The sequence below is a fragment of the Mustela erminea genome, chromosome 1 (genome assembly GCF_009829155.1).
Source record: "Mustela erminea isolate mMusErm1 chromosome 1, mMusErm1.Pri, whole genome shotgun sequence".
Taxonomy (NCBI): domain Eukaryota; kingdom Metazoa; phylum Chordata; class Mammalia; order Carnivora; family Mustelidae; genus Mustela; species Mustela erminea.
The window spans coordinates 14,903,143-14,923,926 of NC_045614.1; the positions used below are offsets into that span (position 1 = coordinate 14,903,143).

Sequence of the window (20,784 nt, forward strand, 5' to 3'; positions counted from 1 at the left end):
CAGTCACATGACGCCTGTGTGTAGTGAACACTACCATGTTCTAGAAGCTTCCCAACCTGCCCACCAGAATCTGGGGTTTGTAGCCAGAGTAAAGGGAGGGGTACTTAACCAGGGGACACCTAAAGGCAAACTGGTCCAGACAAGAGGATTTGAGCCCAAGGGAGTGGGGACAGCTGTGCTGGGCAGAGCTGGACTCCTGGCCCTGTGGCATGATGTGCTTCTTGGACTCTGAAACTTACTCTTCTCACGGGCAAGTGGGTTGCTGAGGTGCCTCCAAGAGGAAGCAGGTAGAGGGTGCAGTGACGGCGGTTAGATGCCCGGGTGTCCACACAACACACACACACGCACCGCCGCTCTTAGAAATGTAATCTGGGCGCCAGCGCACGCCCTGGGGATTCTAGAAATTCTACACAATGAAAAGCCCCCTAAACAGCCCCTGAGCTGTGAGTGGCCAAGGCCAGCTGGGGCACTGTGGCCGGGTCCTCCCCAGGCCGAGTTGGGCCCCCCGGTCCCTGCCAGGGTGAATGGCCCACTGTGCCGCCCGCGGCCCGCCTCGTGCTCCAGGCGGGAATCATGCGTCTGAAACCAGCTCCCGCAGGCCCCCAGCTCCCACGGCTCCCACACAGACCCTGCAGCCAGGCTCAGGGGGTGCCCTCAGCCAGGCGGGCAAGGCCCTCTCGCAGCTCGCTCAGCTCAAACAGCCTGACGTCCAGCAGCTGTGCGGCCCGGCCCACCTCAGCCCGTGCTCGTTCCCGCTCGGCCCGCGCCTCCTCCAGGCTGCGCTCCGTTGCCCGCAGCTGGTGTTCCAGCTCAGCATTGCGGGTCTCCAGGTCCTGCAGGGACACGGTAGACAAGATTTAGGGCCCAACAAGTTTAGGGTCACCAGCCCTGCTTGGGGCATCCAGCATCTGAGTGCTAGCCCATCAGACCCCACTTTGGACCATGCCCCCTCTGTCTCTTACCCTCCCTGCAGCTTCTCCCAAGACACTCCCTGAGCCCTTGGCCAATATAAAGGTCATAGAACTGATCACATTCCTCTTCTGCTCAAGACCCTTCTGTGACTCATCAGGCTAGGAACAAAATCCACATCCCTCCCTCCTTGCTCATTCCAGCTCAGACTTGCTGGCTTCCTTGTGGTTCCTTGAACATGTTGAGTTTCTCCCCACCTCAGGGCCTTTGCACAGGCTGAGTACTCTGCCCAGAAGACAAGAGGAAGCATTTCCCCAACTTGTCTCTTCTGGGTCCCCAGATCCTTTAACATCTTCACCTGCTGGACTTGGGACATTCCCCATGAACATTTCTCAGAAAAAGTCTTCAGTGAAAGCCAGACCAGTCAGACCTGGGTTCAAATGCAGGCTGCTGACCCTGAGGGCTTGATGGGGTCAAGCACGGCAATTCAGCAGGGACTCAAAAATTGCTTGTTGAGGGGTACCTGGGTAGCTCAATTGGTTAAGCATGTGCCTTCCGCTTGGGTCGTGATCTCAGGGTCCTGGGATTAAGCCCCATGTTGGGCTCCCTGCTCAGCAGGGAGCATGCTTCTCCCAACCCCCTCTGCCCTCCTCCCCGCACTGCCATACTCTATGTCAAAAAAATGAATAAACTCTTTAAAAATTTCTTGCCTAGTCAAAGAATGAACCATTGTACTAATAACTATCACAAAACACTGGCTGCAACGTAGGGTCCTCCTAATCCTTTACAACCTTGGGTAAATCTCTTCCTGACCCCACTTACAGGTGAAGAAACTGAGGCTTGGAGAGGCATACAGCAGCCCAGAACCCATCAGGAAGGAAAGACCCCAGATCTGTCCCACAGAGGGGGCGGGCTGGGACACCCTGTCCCGTGATAGCAACACACACCTGCACTTTATGCTGTGTCTCCTCCCGCTCCGTGGCATCCACGGCCTCACGTGGTCCACCGGTCTGGTTCTTCAGCGTCTGGATCTCCTAGAGAAGAGTTCCCAGGGTCTATTCTGGGGGTCCTGGCTCCCCTTTAGGAGGTCAGGGAAGATGAAGCCCAGGGACACTCCCTCTGCTCACCTGGTCCTTTGTCTGCACTAATGCCTCCAGCTGCTCCAGTGCCTGGCTCCCTTCCTTCTCGCTGGCTGAGGGTTGCTCGGCGGCTGCCTGGGCCTCCAGCTCAGCTACCTGTGTGGACAGGAAAGTCAGACCCTGACACCTCAGCCTGCACTCTCCTGACCCGTGGGGAATCTGTCCTTTGCTCAATCACACCCCAGACACTCAGCCCCCTCTGATTGGGGGTACCACCTCCAAGCGGGGAGGACTTTAGGGGGTTTGGCAAAGGTTGGCATTCTCTCAGACCCATAATACAGAACAAGAAACTGAGGCTCAGGGAAAGGACCTGCAGAGATCACACGGCCAGGCAGTGAACCCAGGACGGATAGGACATGCGGAGGCAGGGGCTCCCCAGCTACCTGGGCCACCTGGGGTCTCTCCAAGGGGTCCCCTCACCCGCTGCCGCAGCCTCTCGGCCTCCGCGCGCTGGGCCTCCAGCTGCTGCCTCCACTGGGCGGCCGCGGCGTTGGCTTCTCGCAGGGCGCCCGCCAACTTGTTGTTGCTGTCCTGCAGCGCGAAGAACTCGGCCTCCCACTGCACCTCGCCCACCGAGCTGCAGGGACGCAAGGGTTGGCGGGGGCGAGGCCAGGCCGCACAGGTAGGGGGCAGGGGCGGGCTGGGGGAGGGGGGAACAGGGCGGGGCGGCGCGAGGGATGGGGCCGTGCTGGGGGCGGGGCCACAGGGGGACGTCCCGGGGGAGCGCGGTCTAGTCGGGGGCGGGGTCAGTCCATCCGGGCGTGCTCAGAACCGGGTGCGGGTCGGGGAGGCGTGGCTGAGGCAGGGTTAGTCCCCAGGGGCTGACGAGGTAGGGATAGGGTCAGCCCCGAAAAGGCGTGGTCAAAGGAGGAGCGTGTTCGAGGGGCGCGGTCCGCTCCAGAAGCCGCAGGACCGGAGTCAGCCCCCTCCCCTCCCCGGGCCTTGGGTACACAGTGAGATCCCGCGGCCGGTCGCGCCCCCCGGCTTCAAGGAAGCTCCTCTCCGCGCCTTCCGTCCCGCCACGCACTATGCCCGCCCCACCCGCCTCACCCCTCCGACAGCATCTTCTTGAGCCGCTCGCGCTCCGCGGGGCCGGGGACGTCCGCGCTCTGGCTACGGAACAGTTTCTCATCGCCGGGGCCGTTGGCGCTGACGAGGGGACTTGGGGGCACCTAAGGGTATGGGCAGAAGCGCGGTCACACTGGGGTCCGGCTTCGGTAAAGGACAGGTTGGTTAGGTCATGGCTGGGATCAGGGCTGATGTTACTGGGGTTGTGACGGAAGACAGGAGTCCTTTCTGAAGCTCTGGGATGCAAGTACGCCCTTCCTCTCCTCATCCCCCCTCTATGGCTCCCCATGACCCCTGGGCCAGAGCTCCTCGAGCTGTACCCCCACCTTGCCTGCCTAGGCTCTCATCAAGTCCCAGGAGCACACCTGAGGCAGGCTAGTCTAAATAAACCCACTGAGATATTCAAAATCTGCAAAGGTCGGGGGAGTGAAGTGAAACCTCCGTGCTATCCTCTGATGGCACTACCCTTCCCTGGGGCCAAATTTCAACAGGAGTTGAAGATTCAGACGGGAAGCTCTCTTCCACGCTGAATTCACTGCCTGGACCAGGAGCCTGCTTTTTCATCTCTGTAACTCTCTTTCCCTGGCACACAGTTGGTGGTCGGCAAATTCTGCTGAATAAATCAATGGGGGAAGGCTCCCAGGACAGTTTTTCACTCTGCCACCTTGCTGCTACTTAGCTATTTCAACCTCCAGGTTTCTACTCTGCCATCTGAGCTGGTTTCCAGGCCTTCAGGGATCCAAGCCTAGCCAGACCCCCAGGTCGTTCGTGCTCCTGACACTTTCCCCCCAAGGCTCCTGCTGTAGGTCTAGTTGGACCCGATTTGTGAGCACTGGTCTCGGGTACCTGCACAGCACCCGGGCGCTCAGTAGCAGCTGAGGGACTAGGAGGCATGGGACAGGGAGTACTGACCTGGTGGGCAGCGAGCCCCAGGGCTGGACTGGTGAGCTCCCCCCCATCCTGAGATTTCTCCCTGGCGAGCCTCGCTGCTTCCTTTACTTCCTGGAACTTCTCAGCAAACTGGGGCGGGGTGGGGGGGGGAGTGGTGGTGGAGAAGCAGAACAAACAATCAAAGAAAGCCCAGCCCCCTCTCCCAGGGCCCCACTTGGTCACCCCCACCCAGCGCCAGCCCTGTCACTCTGGAAGGGACTTTAGGAGCCGCGCATATCCTCTCATCTCATGAACTGGAAGAAGGCTTGGAAAATGTCCCAGCGAGCAGACTGAGTATGGTGGCGGGGGTGGGATGTTCACGGAAGTGGAGTACACCGAGCCACCTTGAGAAAGGGCTCCCCTTTTCCTCTCAGTCTGGCTTATTTCAGCAAGGAGAGCCTCAGGTAGGTGCTCTCTTTAGTGCCCGGGACACTTGTGAATATATCGTTTTATAACAAAGAAAAAGCAAGTCTTGGGCTCAGAGCCTCCGAGAGGGCACCTGTGCCCAGGGAGAATGTAAATTGCCCTGTTCTCCTACTGTATTACCTTTACCACGCTACCAGTTTTCCAAGTAGGGTGGGTAGGATACGCTGTTTTTCATTTTAAAATAAATTTCTTTCATTGAATAATAAATTTTTAAAGAAATTTTTTAAAAGAAATTTTAAAGAAAATTTTAAAGAAAAACAGTCACTTGATTGGGGCAAAGGGGCCAGTGCCGTTCACTGGTGGGGCGGGTGCGGGGGAGGGAGGAAGTTATTTCCAAAAACAGTCCAACAGCCACTGAATACTCAGTGGGAAAAAAAAAAATACTCCTGCCTTATATCACCCACAGAAATTAATTCAAGACCTAAATTTGAAAGGAAAATGAAAGCTTCTAGAAGCGAGAGAATCCTCACGATCTCATTAGGAATCAGAATGCACTATCCATCCAGGGAAATGGGATGAGACAATACTGAAGTCTGGAGACAGCACAGGGAGGAGGGAGGCGATGATGAAGGGAGTGAGTGCTGGGGTGTGTGAGGGAACTCTCAGCCCGTCCCAGGCACCCAGAAAAGGTCAGGGTGTGTCCCAAATTGGAGTAGGTGGCCCGCCGAGACATGATCCAGGGAACCAGGAAGGGCTGTCTAACTCGGAGGCCCATCCTGCAACACCTGCCCAGGGGCCCCAGTGAACCTGGGAGAAGACCCAGGCCCAGCCCTGTCCGTCCCACCACGGAACCCTGCAAGCCCACCTGGGTCAGATGCTGCTCAGAAGCAAAGCCAAGGCCATAAACAGTGTTGGCGCGACTGTCTGCCCACTGCCCGAACTTCTGGGAGGTTTTGGTAAAGGTCATGTTGGGGGTGACAGTGCTGTTGATGATGGCCTGGGTGGGAGGGACACACAAAATTCAAGGTTGATGAGACTGATAATGAACATGAAACCCCCCAGGGTATTATTTTATATTAGCTCCTGGGAGATCCTTGGTGTGAGCCATTGCAGGAGGGAGACTGATTCTGGGCTCTTCCCAACCCCAATCCCCCAGGCACACAGCAAGGCAATGACCAGACCCAGGCCTGTGCCTGAAACTCCAGGAGCCTGCCACCCCACCCAAGCCCTGCCAGGACCTTGGCACCCCCAATGCTGATGATTCGGTAGACATTGCGGGTGGCATCGTAGAAGTAGGAGACAGTGAGTGCGTGCTTGCCCGCGGGGATCCAGTTCCGCTTGGTGGCTGGGTCAATCTGGAACACATGCGCCCGTGTGCTGAAGATGGGCTGCTCCCTGTAGGGGGAGAGCATTCTCAGAGGGGCTGGGCAGCACCCAGGGGACTCAGGGCCAAGCTGGGGAGGTGGAGGCTCACCTGGCTGTGGACATTGGTCAGGCTGGGCTGGGTGGGCTCCAAGAAGCAGCCAGAGGGATGGCAGGAGCTGCGGGCTCAGTCTCTGGGGGTGGGGGGGGGAGGGGGCTTGTGAGTGTCTCTCCAGGACAGGCTTAAGGAAACCAAGCGGGTCCAACCTCAGGATCCACTGCCAAGGTACACCATTCATAGAACGTCAGTCAAAAAGGTAAGGGCATCCGCAGATCACTCAGAGCAAAAAGACCCTGTCCCTCTCCATCGAGGAAGCCCCCACATATGCCGAGCAGGAGATGGCTCTCTGAGAGGAGACAGGTGGCCTTCGATATTCCAGCATAAACTTCTCAGCATGCTGTTTACTGAACCCCCAGTGACACCCCCTCAATCTTGGGGTAGGTAGAGAAGGCCAAGGTGAACTCCTGCTTGGTATTTTCTGCCACATTCACTCATCACTCCCCAAACTAGGATCTCCATCCATATGTGGGGCAGGACCAGGCGCCTACTGGGAGACTAGTCCCCCATCCCCAGAATCCACAGGGGGACCCCTCAACTTCCACTGTAGGGCAGAAGCACACCTTGGAGTCAAGAGTCCAAATCCCCAGGGAGCTCCCAGCCTAGTTAAAAAGATAAGATGTAGCCAAACAAGTTTATCTCGGTGCCCAGTTCCTGGTCACCCATACCCACTCAATCCCAATAGGGCTGGGCTGGGTGGCATCAAGGATTAGGAGAAGGGGCCCCCCAGCTCCTCTTGGTGCCTTTAGTCACAACCCCACAGACACCAGGAATGGCTGTCCTAGAGAATTCCTGACCCTCATCTCTGTGCCCCCAAAATCTGCACCCGGGGCATCTGTAGAGGACCAGCAGGGGCCAGGGGGAAGGGAGGTGGCAAAGTGGGGGAAGGGAGGCCCCCCGCGGAGGGGCCTCCTCGGGTCAGAGGAGGGATGCCCCCCCACCCTGTCCTGGGCAGCTGCTGCCCCGGTCACAGGGTCTGAAACCGGAGTCCCTGTGTGGGGGAGGGGCGGCAGCTCTGGCCTGGGTTGGGAGCAGGTCCTGGAGCGAAGCAGGGTTCCAGGGTGCAGGGGTCCCAGAAACACAGGCCCTTCCGGCCCTGAAGGTCCTGCCGCGACTTGCAGCTTTGGGGAAAGTTACTCACCAACTAGTCATGTGCCTCGGACGCCGCCGGCCCGCGGGGCTCCCGGAGGAGGCCCCGACCCCGCCCGGTGCCCAGGATCCCCAATTGCGTGTGGGGGCGAAGCCCCACCCCATGCGCCCCAGTCCGGGGGGCCTGATATTCAGTAAGGAAGGAGTTCCCATCCGCGTCAGAAGCGGGGCGCCCAATACGCGCCCCGACTTCGGGAAGTGCCACCCTCGACCCGGGAACTTCCGAGATCCGCGCGACGCCCCCCAACTCCGGGCCCAGAACTTCGGGGACACATTCTCCGCCTCCTCCAACCCCAGGTCCAGAACTTCGGGGATCCCTCGCGCCACCTCCGACTCCTAAATTTCGGGGACTCCCTGCCACCTCTCCAACCCCGGGTCCGGAATTTCGGGATCTCCTCGCGCCGCCTCCCTACCCCAGGCCGGGAACGTCGGGGACACCGCAGCCTCTTCCAACGACCGGTCCGGAACTTTGGGAACCCCTCGCCCTATGCCCTCTCCGACCCCGACTCCGGAACTTCGAGGCCCCCGCGCCCTCTCAAGCCCCGGAATTTCGGGGCTCCCCGAGCCGCCCCCAGCGTCCCCGTGCGGAACTTCGGGGACCCGCCGCGCCCTCCCCCTGGTCCTGGAACCTCGGGCCCCCCGCGTCCCCGGCGCAGGCTCGGACAGCCGGGCTCACCCTGCGGGCTCGGCGCCCCGCGAGTGTCCGGGCGCGAGTCGGGTGCTGCCCCGCGCCGCCGACTCCCCGCAGCCGGGCGCCCCGCTCGCTTGCTGGCTCCGGGGCCCGCGCCCTCCGCGCCGCCCTCCGCACCGCCCTCCGCACCGCCCGCGCCTTTGTCTGCGCCTCCGCCGCCGCCCGCGCCGCCTCCGGTCCCATCGCGGCCGGTCCCGACGCGGCCGCCGCCCGCCCCGCCTCCCCGGGCTGCCGAGGCCGCCCCGCAGCGCCCCCTGCCGGCCCTCCGCAGTGGGGGGGAGGGGGAGAGGGAGGGGCGGAAGCCGGGAGGAAGGCGGGACAGGACCGGCCTTGGGAAGGAGTCCCAGGGAAGAGGGACTGGGGGTGAGGATGGGGACAGAGACCCAGACCCAGAAGCAGAGATATCAGAGAGAGACACTGGAGACAGACGGGTGGAGAACGTGACTTCATCGTGCTATCAGGGGTGGCCCTGACCCTCCAGGTCACTGCTGCCCATTCTCTAGCTGCCTGAGGTCATCACCTTCTGCTTTTCATGGGAATCCCTCTCCACGGGACAGGGATTTGGGGCAGGGCAGCTCTACAGCACAGAGGGCGGTGTCTGCACACAGTAGGTGCTCTGTGGGTGTTACCAGGAAATAAAAGAGACAGGCTGGGAGAGAGGTAGAGAGGCAAACAGTAGGCACTTCATGAGGCTTGATCAGGGATGTCCCATCAGAGTCCTTCCTGCCTGACTTCTACCTAGCTCTGATCCCCGGTTGGGGAGGGGCTTCTGCCCACCGTGTCTCCCAGGAGAGGAAGGAATGGATACCAACCATGGTGGAATTATCAGTATTGCTCTGTTGCAGGGCCCCAAGAACTTAGGGCAGATGGAATGTTGAGACCCCGTTCCCACTAAATGAGTGAATCCCCTGGAGGTCCTCAGGTCTGGGTTTGCCATCTCTGATCAGAGGGAGCCTTTTGTACAGTTGCCAAGAGAGGGTCCTTCTCAAGATGAGCCGCCAGGATCATCTTCCCCAGACCTGAGTCTACCTGTGGGACCCACTTGTCTATCCTGCGGCTGCCCTTTCTCTGGGCTCTTCCAAAGTCATGCAGGGCCATCGGAATCATGGATAGAGGGGCTGCAGTTCCCCCAAACCAAGGCCCACAGACCCCCAAACCTCATGTTTGAACTTTCTGATGACCTCGGAGATTTTGCTTTTCGTCTTCTCTGTCCTGTCTCCTTTCCCTGTTCTTTTCTTTCCGCTTCCCCCGCTGACAAGAATCGTACATCTGGGCTGGTAGCTATCTTCAAGTTACCTTTAGGCGAATTCTAGGTCACGTGGTTTCTGGAGCCTTATCCCTGGGCCAAGATGGAGTTATCTTTGCCCAAGCTCTTCCCTCCACCTGGAAAGCCTTTCCTGCAGGTGTATATTCTGCCTTGTCCTTCCAGGCTCAGCTCCACTGGCCCCTCTCCTCTTGGAAGCTTTTCTGACTCTCTGGGGCTTGGAAGGGATCCTGCCATGTTTTGCACTGGGCCCCCATCACTTTCTCTAGGATCCCTGATCTGTATTATCTGTGATCACTTCCGTTGCAGCCAAGTCTGGGCACTCTTTGGAGGGCTAGCCCATCCTGGAGCCCCAGCCTCACCCAGTATGAGAAGAACTGCTCACCCCTGCTAGGGAAACTGAGGCTCAGGCTCAGTTTCCCCAACTGCTTTCAACTGCGCCAGGCATCTGCACAAGGAAAGGTTTTGGCTTGGCTTTCAGGCCTGAAGCCACAAAACGCTTTGAACATTGTGGGGAACAAAGAAAATACCGTCTGTTCTGTGCAAAGAGTGACTTTTCCTTATTACCAAAAAAATGATTAAAAAAAAAATTAACTGGGAAAGGTGCCAACAGGGCTTAGGCTTCTGGAAGCCACTCAGGGTGTGCTGAGTGCTGGCCGGTGGCAGACCCAGGGCCAGGTGGCCATTCCGTGGGGGCAGCCAAGAAAGGGGCCCAGGCAGACTTTACTCCTTGTTCAGGCAGAAGGCAACAACATGAGAGAGAGTGGGGAGTTGAATTCTTTCCCTGGGCCCCACTCAAAGGCCTCCGGGAGGAGTTAGGATGGGGCTTGCCTTGAGCAGCCCTGACCTGAAGTTGTGTTACTCAAGTACAAATTGAGGGAGTGGCTTTGTCAGTGTGAACCTCACTTTTTTCACCTGGAGAATGGGCTGATGCTTACAGGGCTGGGGGTACAGGGAGGAGGCAGGAGAATCCAGGTAACACAAGCAGCTCCTCACCTTCCTCTGGGTAGACAGGTAGGGAGGGGGCTGCCCTAAGCTACCACCTCCACCCCAGGCTGAGCCCTCTTCTGCCTGGGGATGTCCTTACAGACTGGGCCACCACCCCAGGGTGGCTGATAAGAAGTGATAGCTTTCCTTTGGGCCTGAGAGAAGATATAAGAAAATGAACTTCCTGTCACAGGAGGGACCAAGCAGAGACTTGAACAGTTTATCTGGCTCTAGGGATGCTGCATTTGCAGAGTGGCTCTTGTGGGTTAGACTCTGGCCTCCGCCTAGTTAAAGCTGACCCACCTGTGGACTGAGCTAAATTGTCTCTCTTACCTAGAGGGTTCCTATCACACCAGATCAAAGGGAGTTTATCACCTTTTCTCAAAGCCACATGGCCAGGTGTGGATGACAGTGGCCACTTAGATCTGTTAATGACACGATTTGGTTACTGTCCACCTCTTCCATGGGTCTGCACCTAGAACAAGCCTGACTTGCAGCGGGAACTCTTTAAATGCTTCAAGAAGGAGAGGATCTCTAATCCCTGGTCTTGGTCCTTGGTGGTCTCCAGAATCACATGCCCAGGGACTGACTTCCGGGACTGACTTCCAGCCCTGCCTCTTACTAGCAGTGTGACCTTAAAGAAGCCATTTTCCCTTTCTGTGCCTTAGTTACCCCATCTATAAAATGGACATAAAAATGGTGCCCATTTCTGAAGTTTCCTTTAAGGATCCAACAAGTCCTTGTGTGAAAAGGGCATGACCCTGAGAGCTTAATAAATGCTGGTTGTCGTAGCATTACACTTACTCTTGGCTCTCTGGACATACGGTTTTGATCCTGAGCCAAATTCTTCAGATTTTCTTTTATGGGTTGAAGGATCCCAACTTTCAAGGGCAGAAATAGGTCCAACTTGGCATGATAACCTCTAAATCTTTAGCTAGGGGGACCTTATGTGCTCTTCTAGCCACATCCCTCTTCTTTCTCCACGTTCCCCTGAACATGGGCAATAGGGCCAGTCACCAGACCTTAGCATCCTGAGAAGCTCCTATTCATCCCTCAAAGTCCCACCTCCAATGCCCTCTTCTTTGAGAAGCCCTCCTATGTCTCCCTCTAGACCTTCCCCAACATCCTCCCTCCTTCCAACCCAACCCTGATCTTAGGTACTAGGGGCATCTTTGTCTAGCTGTCACTTCCTGAGCCTGAAGGCCTCTCAGGGCTGAGCTGAGGCCACTCTTGGGCTTGATATCTCCCAGCATGGAGTGGTTGAATGGGGGTCCTAGCACAGGTGAATTTGATGACTTGATATTGATGATTCTTCATCACTAGAAAGAGACCCCCCTTAAATTCAAATCCAATTCAACTTCTGCACAAGGCCAAGGTTAATTCATTAAATAACTAGCCCCCAGGAAGACATGAATGGGCTTGCGTGGGGGAGGATATCTGACACTGGGTTATGGACTTAAGCTCCCAGGAGCAGGATTGGGTGAGGGGTGGGGGTAAGTAGCACTTGAGCCCCCTCCGAACTCCGAACCTGGATCTGTGGCTTGATTCCCACAGACCTAATTACCCTCATTTGCCACATGCACTAATTACCTCTGCGGTGCCAGGTGGCTGGGCGGGGCTGCCCCACTTTTGGGAGGTAGGTCGGGGCCCGATTATTTTTGGCTGTATCGTCCTTGAAGGCTCCGCCATCCTTCTGCATGAAGGGCAGAAAGTGGGGCGGGATAATTGCGGCCACATCAGGAGGGACAGTGGGAAATTTAGGGGTCAGGTTGGCCCAGAAGTTCCCTGAGCGGTGGGGGGGGGGGTGGTTTGGGCCCCAGGCCTCAGGGTCTTTGGCACTCAGCTGGAGGTTGCAAGATCTGGAGGGAATGAGAATCATCCAGCTCTAAGGTACGTGGCTCTGGAGGCCTGTTTTAAATGTGACACCACTGTGGGAAGAAGGCTGGGGTAGCTGGTTGGATGGGCCTGGGTGCAAGTCCCGACTCCCACCGGTTTGATGAATGTTACTGAACATGTGAGCTCCTCTCTTTGCACCTTTCCTGAGGGATCATATGGGGATAACAATTCACAAAGAGTACTCTGGGCAGAGGGCACTGCATATGCAAAGGCCCTGAGGTGGGATGGACTAAGTGTGTTGGAGGAACAGTGGGGGCCCAGGATAGCCAGAGAGGAGTGAATGTGAAGAGAGTAGTGATCACTGAGGGCTAAGAAGGTCACAGGTGAGATCTCTGTGAGATAAGTGGTGGTGTAATGTATGAGTTTTGTCCCAAGGGTACTGGGGAGCCATGGGAGAGTTTGGAGACAGAGAGGGACATCATCAGATTTACATAGCAAGTTCCGGGGCAGCTCTTGAGAGAGAATCAGGTATCTGTACATGTGCAGAATGGGGGCAGACCCTCCCTCTATTCGAGCCTCCATTTTCCCATCTGAGACAGATCCTGAGGCCCAGACAGCCCCAGGACACACTGGACCCTGAGCCAGGGAAGCTCCCTTCCCCCCACGCTCCCAAATTCCTACATGGCCTCCTCTCTGCCTGCCCTCTCCTCCTACTCTCCTTCTGTGGCCTTGAGGAACAGCTGTGGGAACAGAGAGCGGGAAGCCGTGGGGAAAGCAACACGGAGGGGCTCCGGGGGCCGTGTTCCCGCTTGGTGACAGCCCACATGGGGCCGCTGGGTGCCGAATGTTCTTACAGGAACCGGGTGACTCAGATGCTGCAGCCTCCTCCCTCGGTCTGCCAGGGGAGGCCAATCCCGGTCCCGAGGCACAGGCGAGAATCAGCATGTGCCCCTCTGCGTGGCCCCCAAACCAGCTCTGTGGATCCCCGTAACTGGATGCATTGCTCACTTTCCTGCTCTGGTAGCTTCCATGGCTCTGCTGGAGACTTCAGAGGGAGAGAATCTGGCTCCTTGTTGCTATTGTTCTAGCAACTGAAGCCCAGCTCTGAATGCTTGCCCTTAGCCCCACCACTGAGCCTTTGTACTCAGCCCCACCAATGGCCTGAAATGCCAGCTCTGACACTGGTCTCCTCCAGGAAGCCTTCTCAGACTCCCTCCACCGCCGCAACCCCTGCAGATGGGGTATAAGGGGGTAGGAGGGCGCTCCTTGGAGTCCCAGCTCAGGGAAAGGCCTCTCAGGGGTCCTATTGTTGCCCAGCATGGGTAGGAGCAAAGGGACCCTAGAGGAGGAGGAATCTCCTTGGCCCTATCTTTAATTCCTTTCTTCTTAAGAGAGAGAGAATGGGGGAGGGGCAGAGGGCTAGCCGAGAGGGAGAATCTTAATAGGGCTCCACGCCCAGCGCAGCGCCTGAGGCAGGACTCAATCTTAGGACCCTGAGATTGACCTGAGCCAAAATTAGAGACAGACACTTAACCGGTTGAGCCACCCAGGCGCCCCCAACTCCATTTTTATAGAAAAGGAAACTGAGGCTCCAGAGGCTCAAGCCAATTTCCCAATTTAAAAGCTGGCTAAGTGGAAAAGCTTGGCCTTAAACCCAGGTCTGAGAGACCAGACCCTGTTCTTTGCAGCTTTTGGAGGCTTATTTACCCATAGGAGGGAGAAGGGAGCATTCACTTTCCTGTGGGCGGATTAGGTACAATCCAGGCTCAGCTTCCAGGGGTCTGACAGCCTGTCTCCATGGATGCAGTGGGGGCCTTTCAGGAGGCTTCCTTCTCTGTAAGGTGGGGGTTAATCCGTTAATACATGTTTATTGAGCACCTACTATGTGTCAGCACGGCAGAAGGCTCTGACCTCAGGGCGCTTCAGCTACCTGGTGAGCAAGACAAGTGGACCACGAGGTAGAATGATTCTGACAGCAATTTACCAAGGAAAGAAAACCAGGCAAAGCAATAAGCAAAGATGGGTGTTCAGTGAAGGCTGCTCTGATGAGGTTGTGATTCAGTGGACAGTATGTGCAAAGGTCCTGGGGTGGGAATGTGCTCAGCTCCTTGGAGCAGCAACATCAAGGAGGTGGGTGTGGCCAGAACAGGGGCAGTTGTGGGGAAGGACTAGGGGTGGGCAGACCCATAGGCTGGGTCACAAGGGGCCCCATAGTCCCCAGGAAAGAGTATGGGCTTTATACTCTGAGCACTGGAGAACCATGGGAGGCTTTTGACAGATGGCCTGATTTTAATACTTTCCTCCTCCATTGTCACGATGCAGAAGGTATCCTGGGGCTGTGCTTGACAAACAAATGACATTGTTGTGAGCACTATCATTATTTCTTTGGGGATGTCCACAGGCTCTGAGTTTATACCCCTCCCAGGGCCTCAGGGAGGAAGTCCATCTTAACAACCCTCTTTCTGCCTTGTCCAGCCTTCCTTTCTCTCCCACACATTAGCCCTGATCTTGGCCCTGGACTTATCGCGGAGATCCCAGGCCTCCGACTGGACGGAAGCACCTGCTTCCCTGAGCGGCCCCAAAGGAGGTCACAGAGGAGCCTGCTGTCCCCTGGGCTGGGGGAGGGAGGCCACTGTGGGGAAGAGAAAAGATCACACACTGGGCACCAACTACATACACGGGGGAGACCCTATGTCTAGGCTGCAATTGGCGGCCTTCCCAGGCACCCCTTCCTCAAGGTCCTGGGGTGACTGGGCGCACATGACACCTCCCACCACCACTGCTGTGAGGATCCAGGTGAGGAGGGTGAGAGACAGGAAGGCAAATGTGCACTACAGACCTGGGAGAGTGGCCACTCCCAGGGATTTCCCCAGCAGGCTGACCCGTCTCCTAGGGGTGCCTCTGAGCCCAGCTAGAAACTGCATCATGGGGCCTGCATCCAAGACAGGGTGGCCAATGGACCTGCAGGGGACACCAGCCAGCACTCTCCACCAGCCGGCAGTCACAGTGCCCAGCCTGGGTCTCCGTGGTATTGAACAACATCAGACAGGTTCAAGGTCAGGTGTCCAGGAGTCAGATGAGTAAAGGAGCTGGCCCTTCAAGAACCCCCTGTCAGGGGCAGGTGGGAGAAGGGGCCACAAGGCAGGCGGTGCTGTGGGGTGCCACCACTGTGACATTCTACATTGGGGTTGCTGGGAGGTGGGTGGGGGCGGTGCTTACAGAGTGTAGAGGCCCAAGGCCAAGTGCCTCCTCTCCACTCCCGTACCTCTTTGTCCACCCACCCACCCACCCATTCACCCATTCACCACCCACCCATTCACCCAGCAACACCCCCCTATCTGCCCACCGTCCCACAGATGCAGGCATCATTCATGATTCCCTATCCGTGCATCTGTGCAGCTCTTCTCAGTCTAACACTCTCCTTCTTCAAGCCCCAGTTCTGTGTCCCCTCCTCCATGCAGCCCTCCAGGCTCTTCAGACAGAGCACCTGGCTCAAACCTGACCCAAGGGAGCTGAGAATGAAGGTGTCTGACTTGGCCTCCCCAGACTGGGGGCTCTTTGAGGTCCTGGGGCTGAGGCTCCTCGGGGGCCCAGCAACCCCAGTAGGAGGTGAGTACTGAGGAGAAGCCCAGTGATCTCTGCCCAAAGTTCATGGAAGAATCAGCCAGGCTTCCATGGAGGAGGGTGCCATCTTCCCCCTCAGCAATAAAACCACTGTCATAGAAGCCCAATAAAAAGGCCACAGGGAAGAAAGGAAACTGGGCTTGACCTGTGTCCAATTTAAGGAACAGTAAGGAGTTCTGGGAGGAGACAGCTTCCCCTGACAATTCTACACTGTGTGACATTGGAGAGCTTACTTTACCTCTCTGAGCCTCCTTCCTCCACCTGGAAATCTCTCTGTCTCATCTTAATTGCTCCTTAATTGTTCCAGGAGCCCAGACCTGCCCCAAGCCCCTACTCTTGATGAGAAGCCAGGAGGAGCCAGGCTAGAGAAAAAGAGGGGTGGCTGCGACAGCAGAGGGCTGTTGGGGGGCGGGCAGAGAGGGCACGGGACTCGTACATTTTCTAACACGTCCCGCTTGTAACACACGTACATCTTCTAACAGAAGCATCTTTACATGTTTTCTTTTCTGATTGCCAAAGTAATATGGACTCAGTGTAAAAACAGCTTCAGAAAACACAAATGTAATGTAAATAACCAAAATAGCTCCCTTGTCATAGCATTTAATTTCCTGAATGAATCTTTATGATACACTTGATGACGTGCTTGGGGCTCACTGGTAAGTTTGCAAACCACTGGCAAAAGAAACTCAACCCAGACGTGGTCTCTGACCTGGGCACGGGCTGGCACGCACCACGTGCTCCCAAAATATCCGTTTAGTACGTGAAATTTTTACAATAAAATCAACACCCAGAAGTCCTTGTTATGAACAGGATGGCTAATTTCATTCTAGATTTTTTGCTTTTTTACATTTTCCAGCCACAACTGTCTCCTGCTATACATGATTTATTTATCTATTTAATTTTAAAGATTTGATTGATTGATTTGTCAGAGAGAAAGAGAAAGAGCACAAGCAGAGGGCAGGGTGGAGGGGGAGGAAGAAGCAGACCCCCCACTGATGCAGGCAGCTCCATGCGGGACCCTGGGATCATGACCTGAGCCTAAGGTAGACGCTTAATGGACTGAGCCACCCAGGCGTCCCGTGTACACATGATTTACCAGTCAAGGACCACGTTCCGCATGGAGGGACACCCATCTACCCTCTTGTGTTGATGGACTTTACTGCGCTCCATCTGGGGCTCTTTGTGATTTCTTAAATGGATCCCCTATGGTTGGGCATCTAGGTCGTTTCCTGCAGGGATGCCTTTTGAGGACAGCCTTAAAAGTGGAATCGGTGGGGGGGGGGGCGGGGGGCGCCTGGGTGGCTCAGTGGGTTAAAGCCTCTGCCTTCAGCTCAGGTCATGATTCCTGGGTCCTGGGATTGAGCCCCGCGTCGGGCTCTCTGCTCAGCAGGGAGCCTGCTTCCTCCCCCCTCTCTCTCTCTGCCTGCTTCTCTGCCTACTTGTGATTTCTCTCTGTCAAATAAATAAAATCTTTAAAAAAAAAAAAAAAAGTGGAATCGGGGCACCTAGGTGGCACCGTCAGGGAAGCACCCAACTCTTGGTTTCAGCTCAGGTTATGATGGATCTTGGGGTCATGAGATTGAGCCCCCAAGTAGGGCTCCGCTCTGAGAGGGAGCATCTGCATTGGAATCTCTCCCTCTTCCTCCCCCTCTTCCTCTCTTCCCACTCACTGGTGTGTGCACACACACACTCCCCCTCAAATAAATAAATAAAATCCTTTTAAAAAAGGGGGGTGCGCCTGGGTGGCTCAATGGGTTAAAACCTCTGCCTTCGGCTCAGGTCATGATCCCAGGTCCTGGGATCGAGCCCTGCATTGGGCTCTCTACTTAGTGGGGAGAGCTGCTTCCCTCTCTCTCTGCCTGCTTCTCTGCCTACTTGTGATCTCTCTCTGTCAAATAAATAAATAAAATCTTAAAAAAAAAAAAAGTGGAGGGGCACCTGGGTGGCTCAGTTGATTGAACTTCTGCTTTCTGCTCAGGTCATAGTCTCAGGGTCCTGGGATCAAGTCCTGCATTGGACTCTCTGCTCAGCAAGGAAACTGCTTCTCCCTGCCTCTCTGCCTACTTGTGATTTCTCTCTCTGTTGAATAAATGAATAAAATCTTAAAAAAAATTTTTTAAAGTGGAATTATATTTTCAAGGCTTTTGGTGGGTACCTAGGGCCATGCTACCTTCCATATTGGTACCCCATGTCTCAATTTGTTGCCAACAGCTGAGTGTGTCCATTTCCTTGGACATCTGACATTTGCAAATAAATATTAGAGACAGTTGATTTGCAAGATGTGATGTGGATTAAAATCAGAGACCCCCAACCTGACATCTCTGGTTTCCAGAAAGTCCCGAAAACTCTGCTCAAATGCCACCTCTTCCAGAAGCTTCCCCTTGCCACACCCAACCACCTCCCCCCATACATCTTCTAGCACTTTTCATGGGTCCTCTAAGTGTCTTCATAACTCCCATCTCTCCCTGACTTTGTTTCATTCACGTATTGGTTCACTCATCCACTAACCTGGGCGCACAGTAGGTCCTCAGTAAAAATTTGTTGAATACATGAATGTTCCTGAAACAACCATCAGAATCCAGGGATCGCTGTCATGTCCCGCAAAAGGGCTGGGCACGATATACCACGAGAGTGGGATCAGGGCCCAGCGAGAAAAAGCAAAATCTACCCCCTGGAAAAGGCATTCTGGCAAGGTGAGGTGGGGGGCAGAGACAGTCACACAGTTCCTGGCCTCTCTTGGCTTGTGAGCATTTCCCTCGATGTCTAGTTTTATGAACAGCCGGAGGGCAAATGAATGGTGTGCCTTTAACCACACAGAGCGTGGGAGGTGAACAGAAACTTTTCCAAAGAGTGACTCCCCAAGGTAAGGGTAAGAAGGTGTCCCAGGAGGTGACAGGCTAGGGGCTCTGGCCCTAGGGAGGGGCCTCCGGGCCTTGAGTGGCTGTGGAGTTGGACTTAGGGGGTTGGGGATGGCGGAGAGAAGGGTTGCCCTCTCCCGGCTTGAGCTGACACCTATAATTGTCTCCAAACATAAAACACGAGCCCTGGGGCCCCATTGGCTGCAGTTCCTGGTTCCTGGTCAGCATGAACACTCTCTGGACAGAGGAAAAAAAAAAAAAAAAGAAAACAAAACAGCCCAACCTAAGTGCCTGGGGGAACCTGTATAGAGGTAACAGAGGGGCCTCCCAGTTCTGTGTCTACTAAACATCTGGGGAACAGTCGACATGCTTCCCTGTTGGACGCTCTGAATTAATTGCCCCCAAACAGGGAGGAAACCACCTGAAGGCCTAGTTCTGTCTCCATCCTACCCTCGTGAGCACGGTCTTCCAATGGCAGTGTGAGGAGTCATCATAAATAAACAGGACTTAGTGCCGGACAGCTTGCATACAGTAGGTGCTCAATAAATGCTGGAACCTTATAGGCATCCAAGCCCCCTGTGACCCAGCTCAGCCTTCTCTCCCACTGTTCCCCACAGTGTAGTGACACCAGGTCAAGCGCAGACCTCCAATTCCCCTCCAACCCCTTCGGCCACCACACCTTTGTCCAAGCAGTGCCCTCCACTTGGAATGCCCTTTCTCCTTCCCCTCTTGCAAAACTGCTCAGTCTTTAAGGCAACTCGGTACCTGCTCCTGAAAGAGACAGGAGGTCCCCTGCTTTAAGGCTACTTGACACATCAATTATCATTACCATCGTGGGTTTCTTTTTTTTCTTTTTTAGAGATTTTATTTATTTATTTGACAGAGATCATAAGTAGGCAGAGAGGCAGGCAGAGAGAGAGGAGGAAGCAGGCCCCCTGCTGAGCAGAGAGCCCGATGCGGGACTCGATTCCAGGACCCTGGGATCATGACCTGAGCTGAAGGCAGAGGCTTTAACCCACTGAGCCACCCAGATGCCCCCCATCGTGGGTTTCTAAGAGAGTGGTTCCCTTCTGTGAAATGGCAGTGAGAGATGGCCTCGGTCTGGGCCTCTGTGGGCTGGCAACTGCTTCAGTGGGGCTGTGTGTCCCCCAGGGGCCAGGCCAGGGGGCTGGGCTTGTGGGAGGTCACAGGTGAGAGGCGGGACTCAGGAACAGTAGGGCGGGGTCTCAGGCCAGTGCTTGGTCAAAGCAGAGCTGGGGGTGGCCTCAGGCCATTAGCAGAAGCTGCACTCTTCTGGGAGGCTACAAGTAAGAGGCGTTGTGGGCCCTGCCGGGCTGAGGCACTCGCTAATGAGTGGCAGGCTGCCTCTGACCTTCAAAAACAGGCTCTCCGTATGGCCCAGCAGCCTTTGGATGGAGTGGGCAAGGGCTAAGTACCGGGATCTGAAGCCTCTTCTCCGGCTTCTTCCCAGGCTTCCTGGCCTCCAGTGGGCCCTGCACACCAGGGCAGGGCCTCCAGGCCAGCAGGGCAGCAATGGGGCCCTCCCTCTAGCACCTCAGAGTGCTGGGGAGCCATGAAGGTGTATGAACAAGGGAGGTGGGCCAGGCATGACTCTCTGGGGTGAGCCATACGTGGGGTCTAGGGAGGAGTCCAGGTGGGGTCTGGGTGGGAACCTGAGAGCCAAGAGGATAGCAAACGGTCAGCCGAACAGCTGAGGACCAGGGACCCGAGTGCATGTGGGTTTGGGCATGAGAGGCATCAGGGGCTCCCCTGGTTTTAGACTCAGGGGCCTGGAGTAAGGGAGGAGGATGGAGGAGACCAGGGATAATTTGGGGACATGTGGCACTGAAAGAGGGACATAGGGGGGACTTCAGAGCTGAGATGCTGGGTCCTTTTCCCGCCTGCCATCCTGAGGGATCACATGGGGGCACACAGTCAATAACTGTTTGCTGGAGGAAAGAAGAGCAAAGGGAAGTCCTAGCTTGGGAGGATGAGGTGATGGAAGAGGTTTATTGGGCACTCATTGAGTCCTACTGTGTGCAGGTCCTGGGACGCTACTGGGAACAAGTAGAGATCTGGGCCTGTCCCCATTGAGCAATGATCCGGTGTAGAAGTTATAGTCAGAGAAATGAATGTCTAAGTATGAACAGAGCTATTTGGAAGGAAAAGAATTTGTTCAATGAGAGAGATTATATCAAGGAGCCAGACCTGGACTGGGGGAGTAGCTAGGGAGGGGGGTAGCTAGACCTAAGGGACAGAGGAACTCAGTGAAAGGGGCAGATACAGGAGAAGGAGTTCCTGTAGAGGGCATTGCACGTGCAAACGCCCAGCAGTAAGAATGATGTACGTGACAGGGTGAACAGAGGGAGACAAAATGTAGCCTGAGCTCACTTGCAGGTGGAGGTAGTGGGAGGGTCCAGATGGGGCAAGGCCTTGGTGAGGAGTTTGAGTTCTATTCCCACCAGGCTGGAAGATCATAGAAG

General features: G+C 55.8%; 1 protein-coding gene across 3 annotated transcripts; it reads right to left on the bottom strand.

Moving 5' to 3' along the window:
• Positions 1 to 349: 349 nt before the first annotated feature.
• Positions 350 to 7,820, bottom strand: HOMER3 (homer scaffold protein 3). 3 transcript variants are annotated; one of them, XM_032316520.1, is made up of 10 exons: positions 7,718 to 7,820; positions 5,887 to 5,968; positions 5,651 to 5,807; positions 5,278 to 5,409; positions 4,029 to 4,136; positions 3,099 to 3,220; positions 2,469 to 2,625; positions 2,037 to 2,144; positions 1,857 to 1,943; positions 350 to 833 (listed from the first exon to the last, which is right to left on the bottom strand). In XM_032316520.1, the coding sequence occupies exons 2-10, from the start codon at positions 5,898 to 5,900 to the stop codon at positions 642 to 644; spliced, it is 1,077 nt and encodes a 358-aa protein (XP_032172411.1). In that variant the 5' UTR covers positions 5,901 to 5,968; positions 7,718 to 7,820; the 3' UTR covers positions 350 to 641. The 3 variants fall into 3 exon arrangements, with proteins under 3 accessions (XP_032172411.1, XP_032172419.1, XP_032172428.1); XM_032316528.1 differs by having other exon boundaries at positions 5,887 to 6,052; positions 7,718 to 7,806; XM_032316537.1 differs by lacking the exon at positions 7,718 to 7,820 and adding an exon at positions 7,034 to 7,193.
• Positions 7,821 to 20,784: the final 12,964 nt, after the last annotated feature.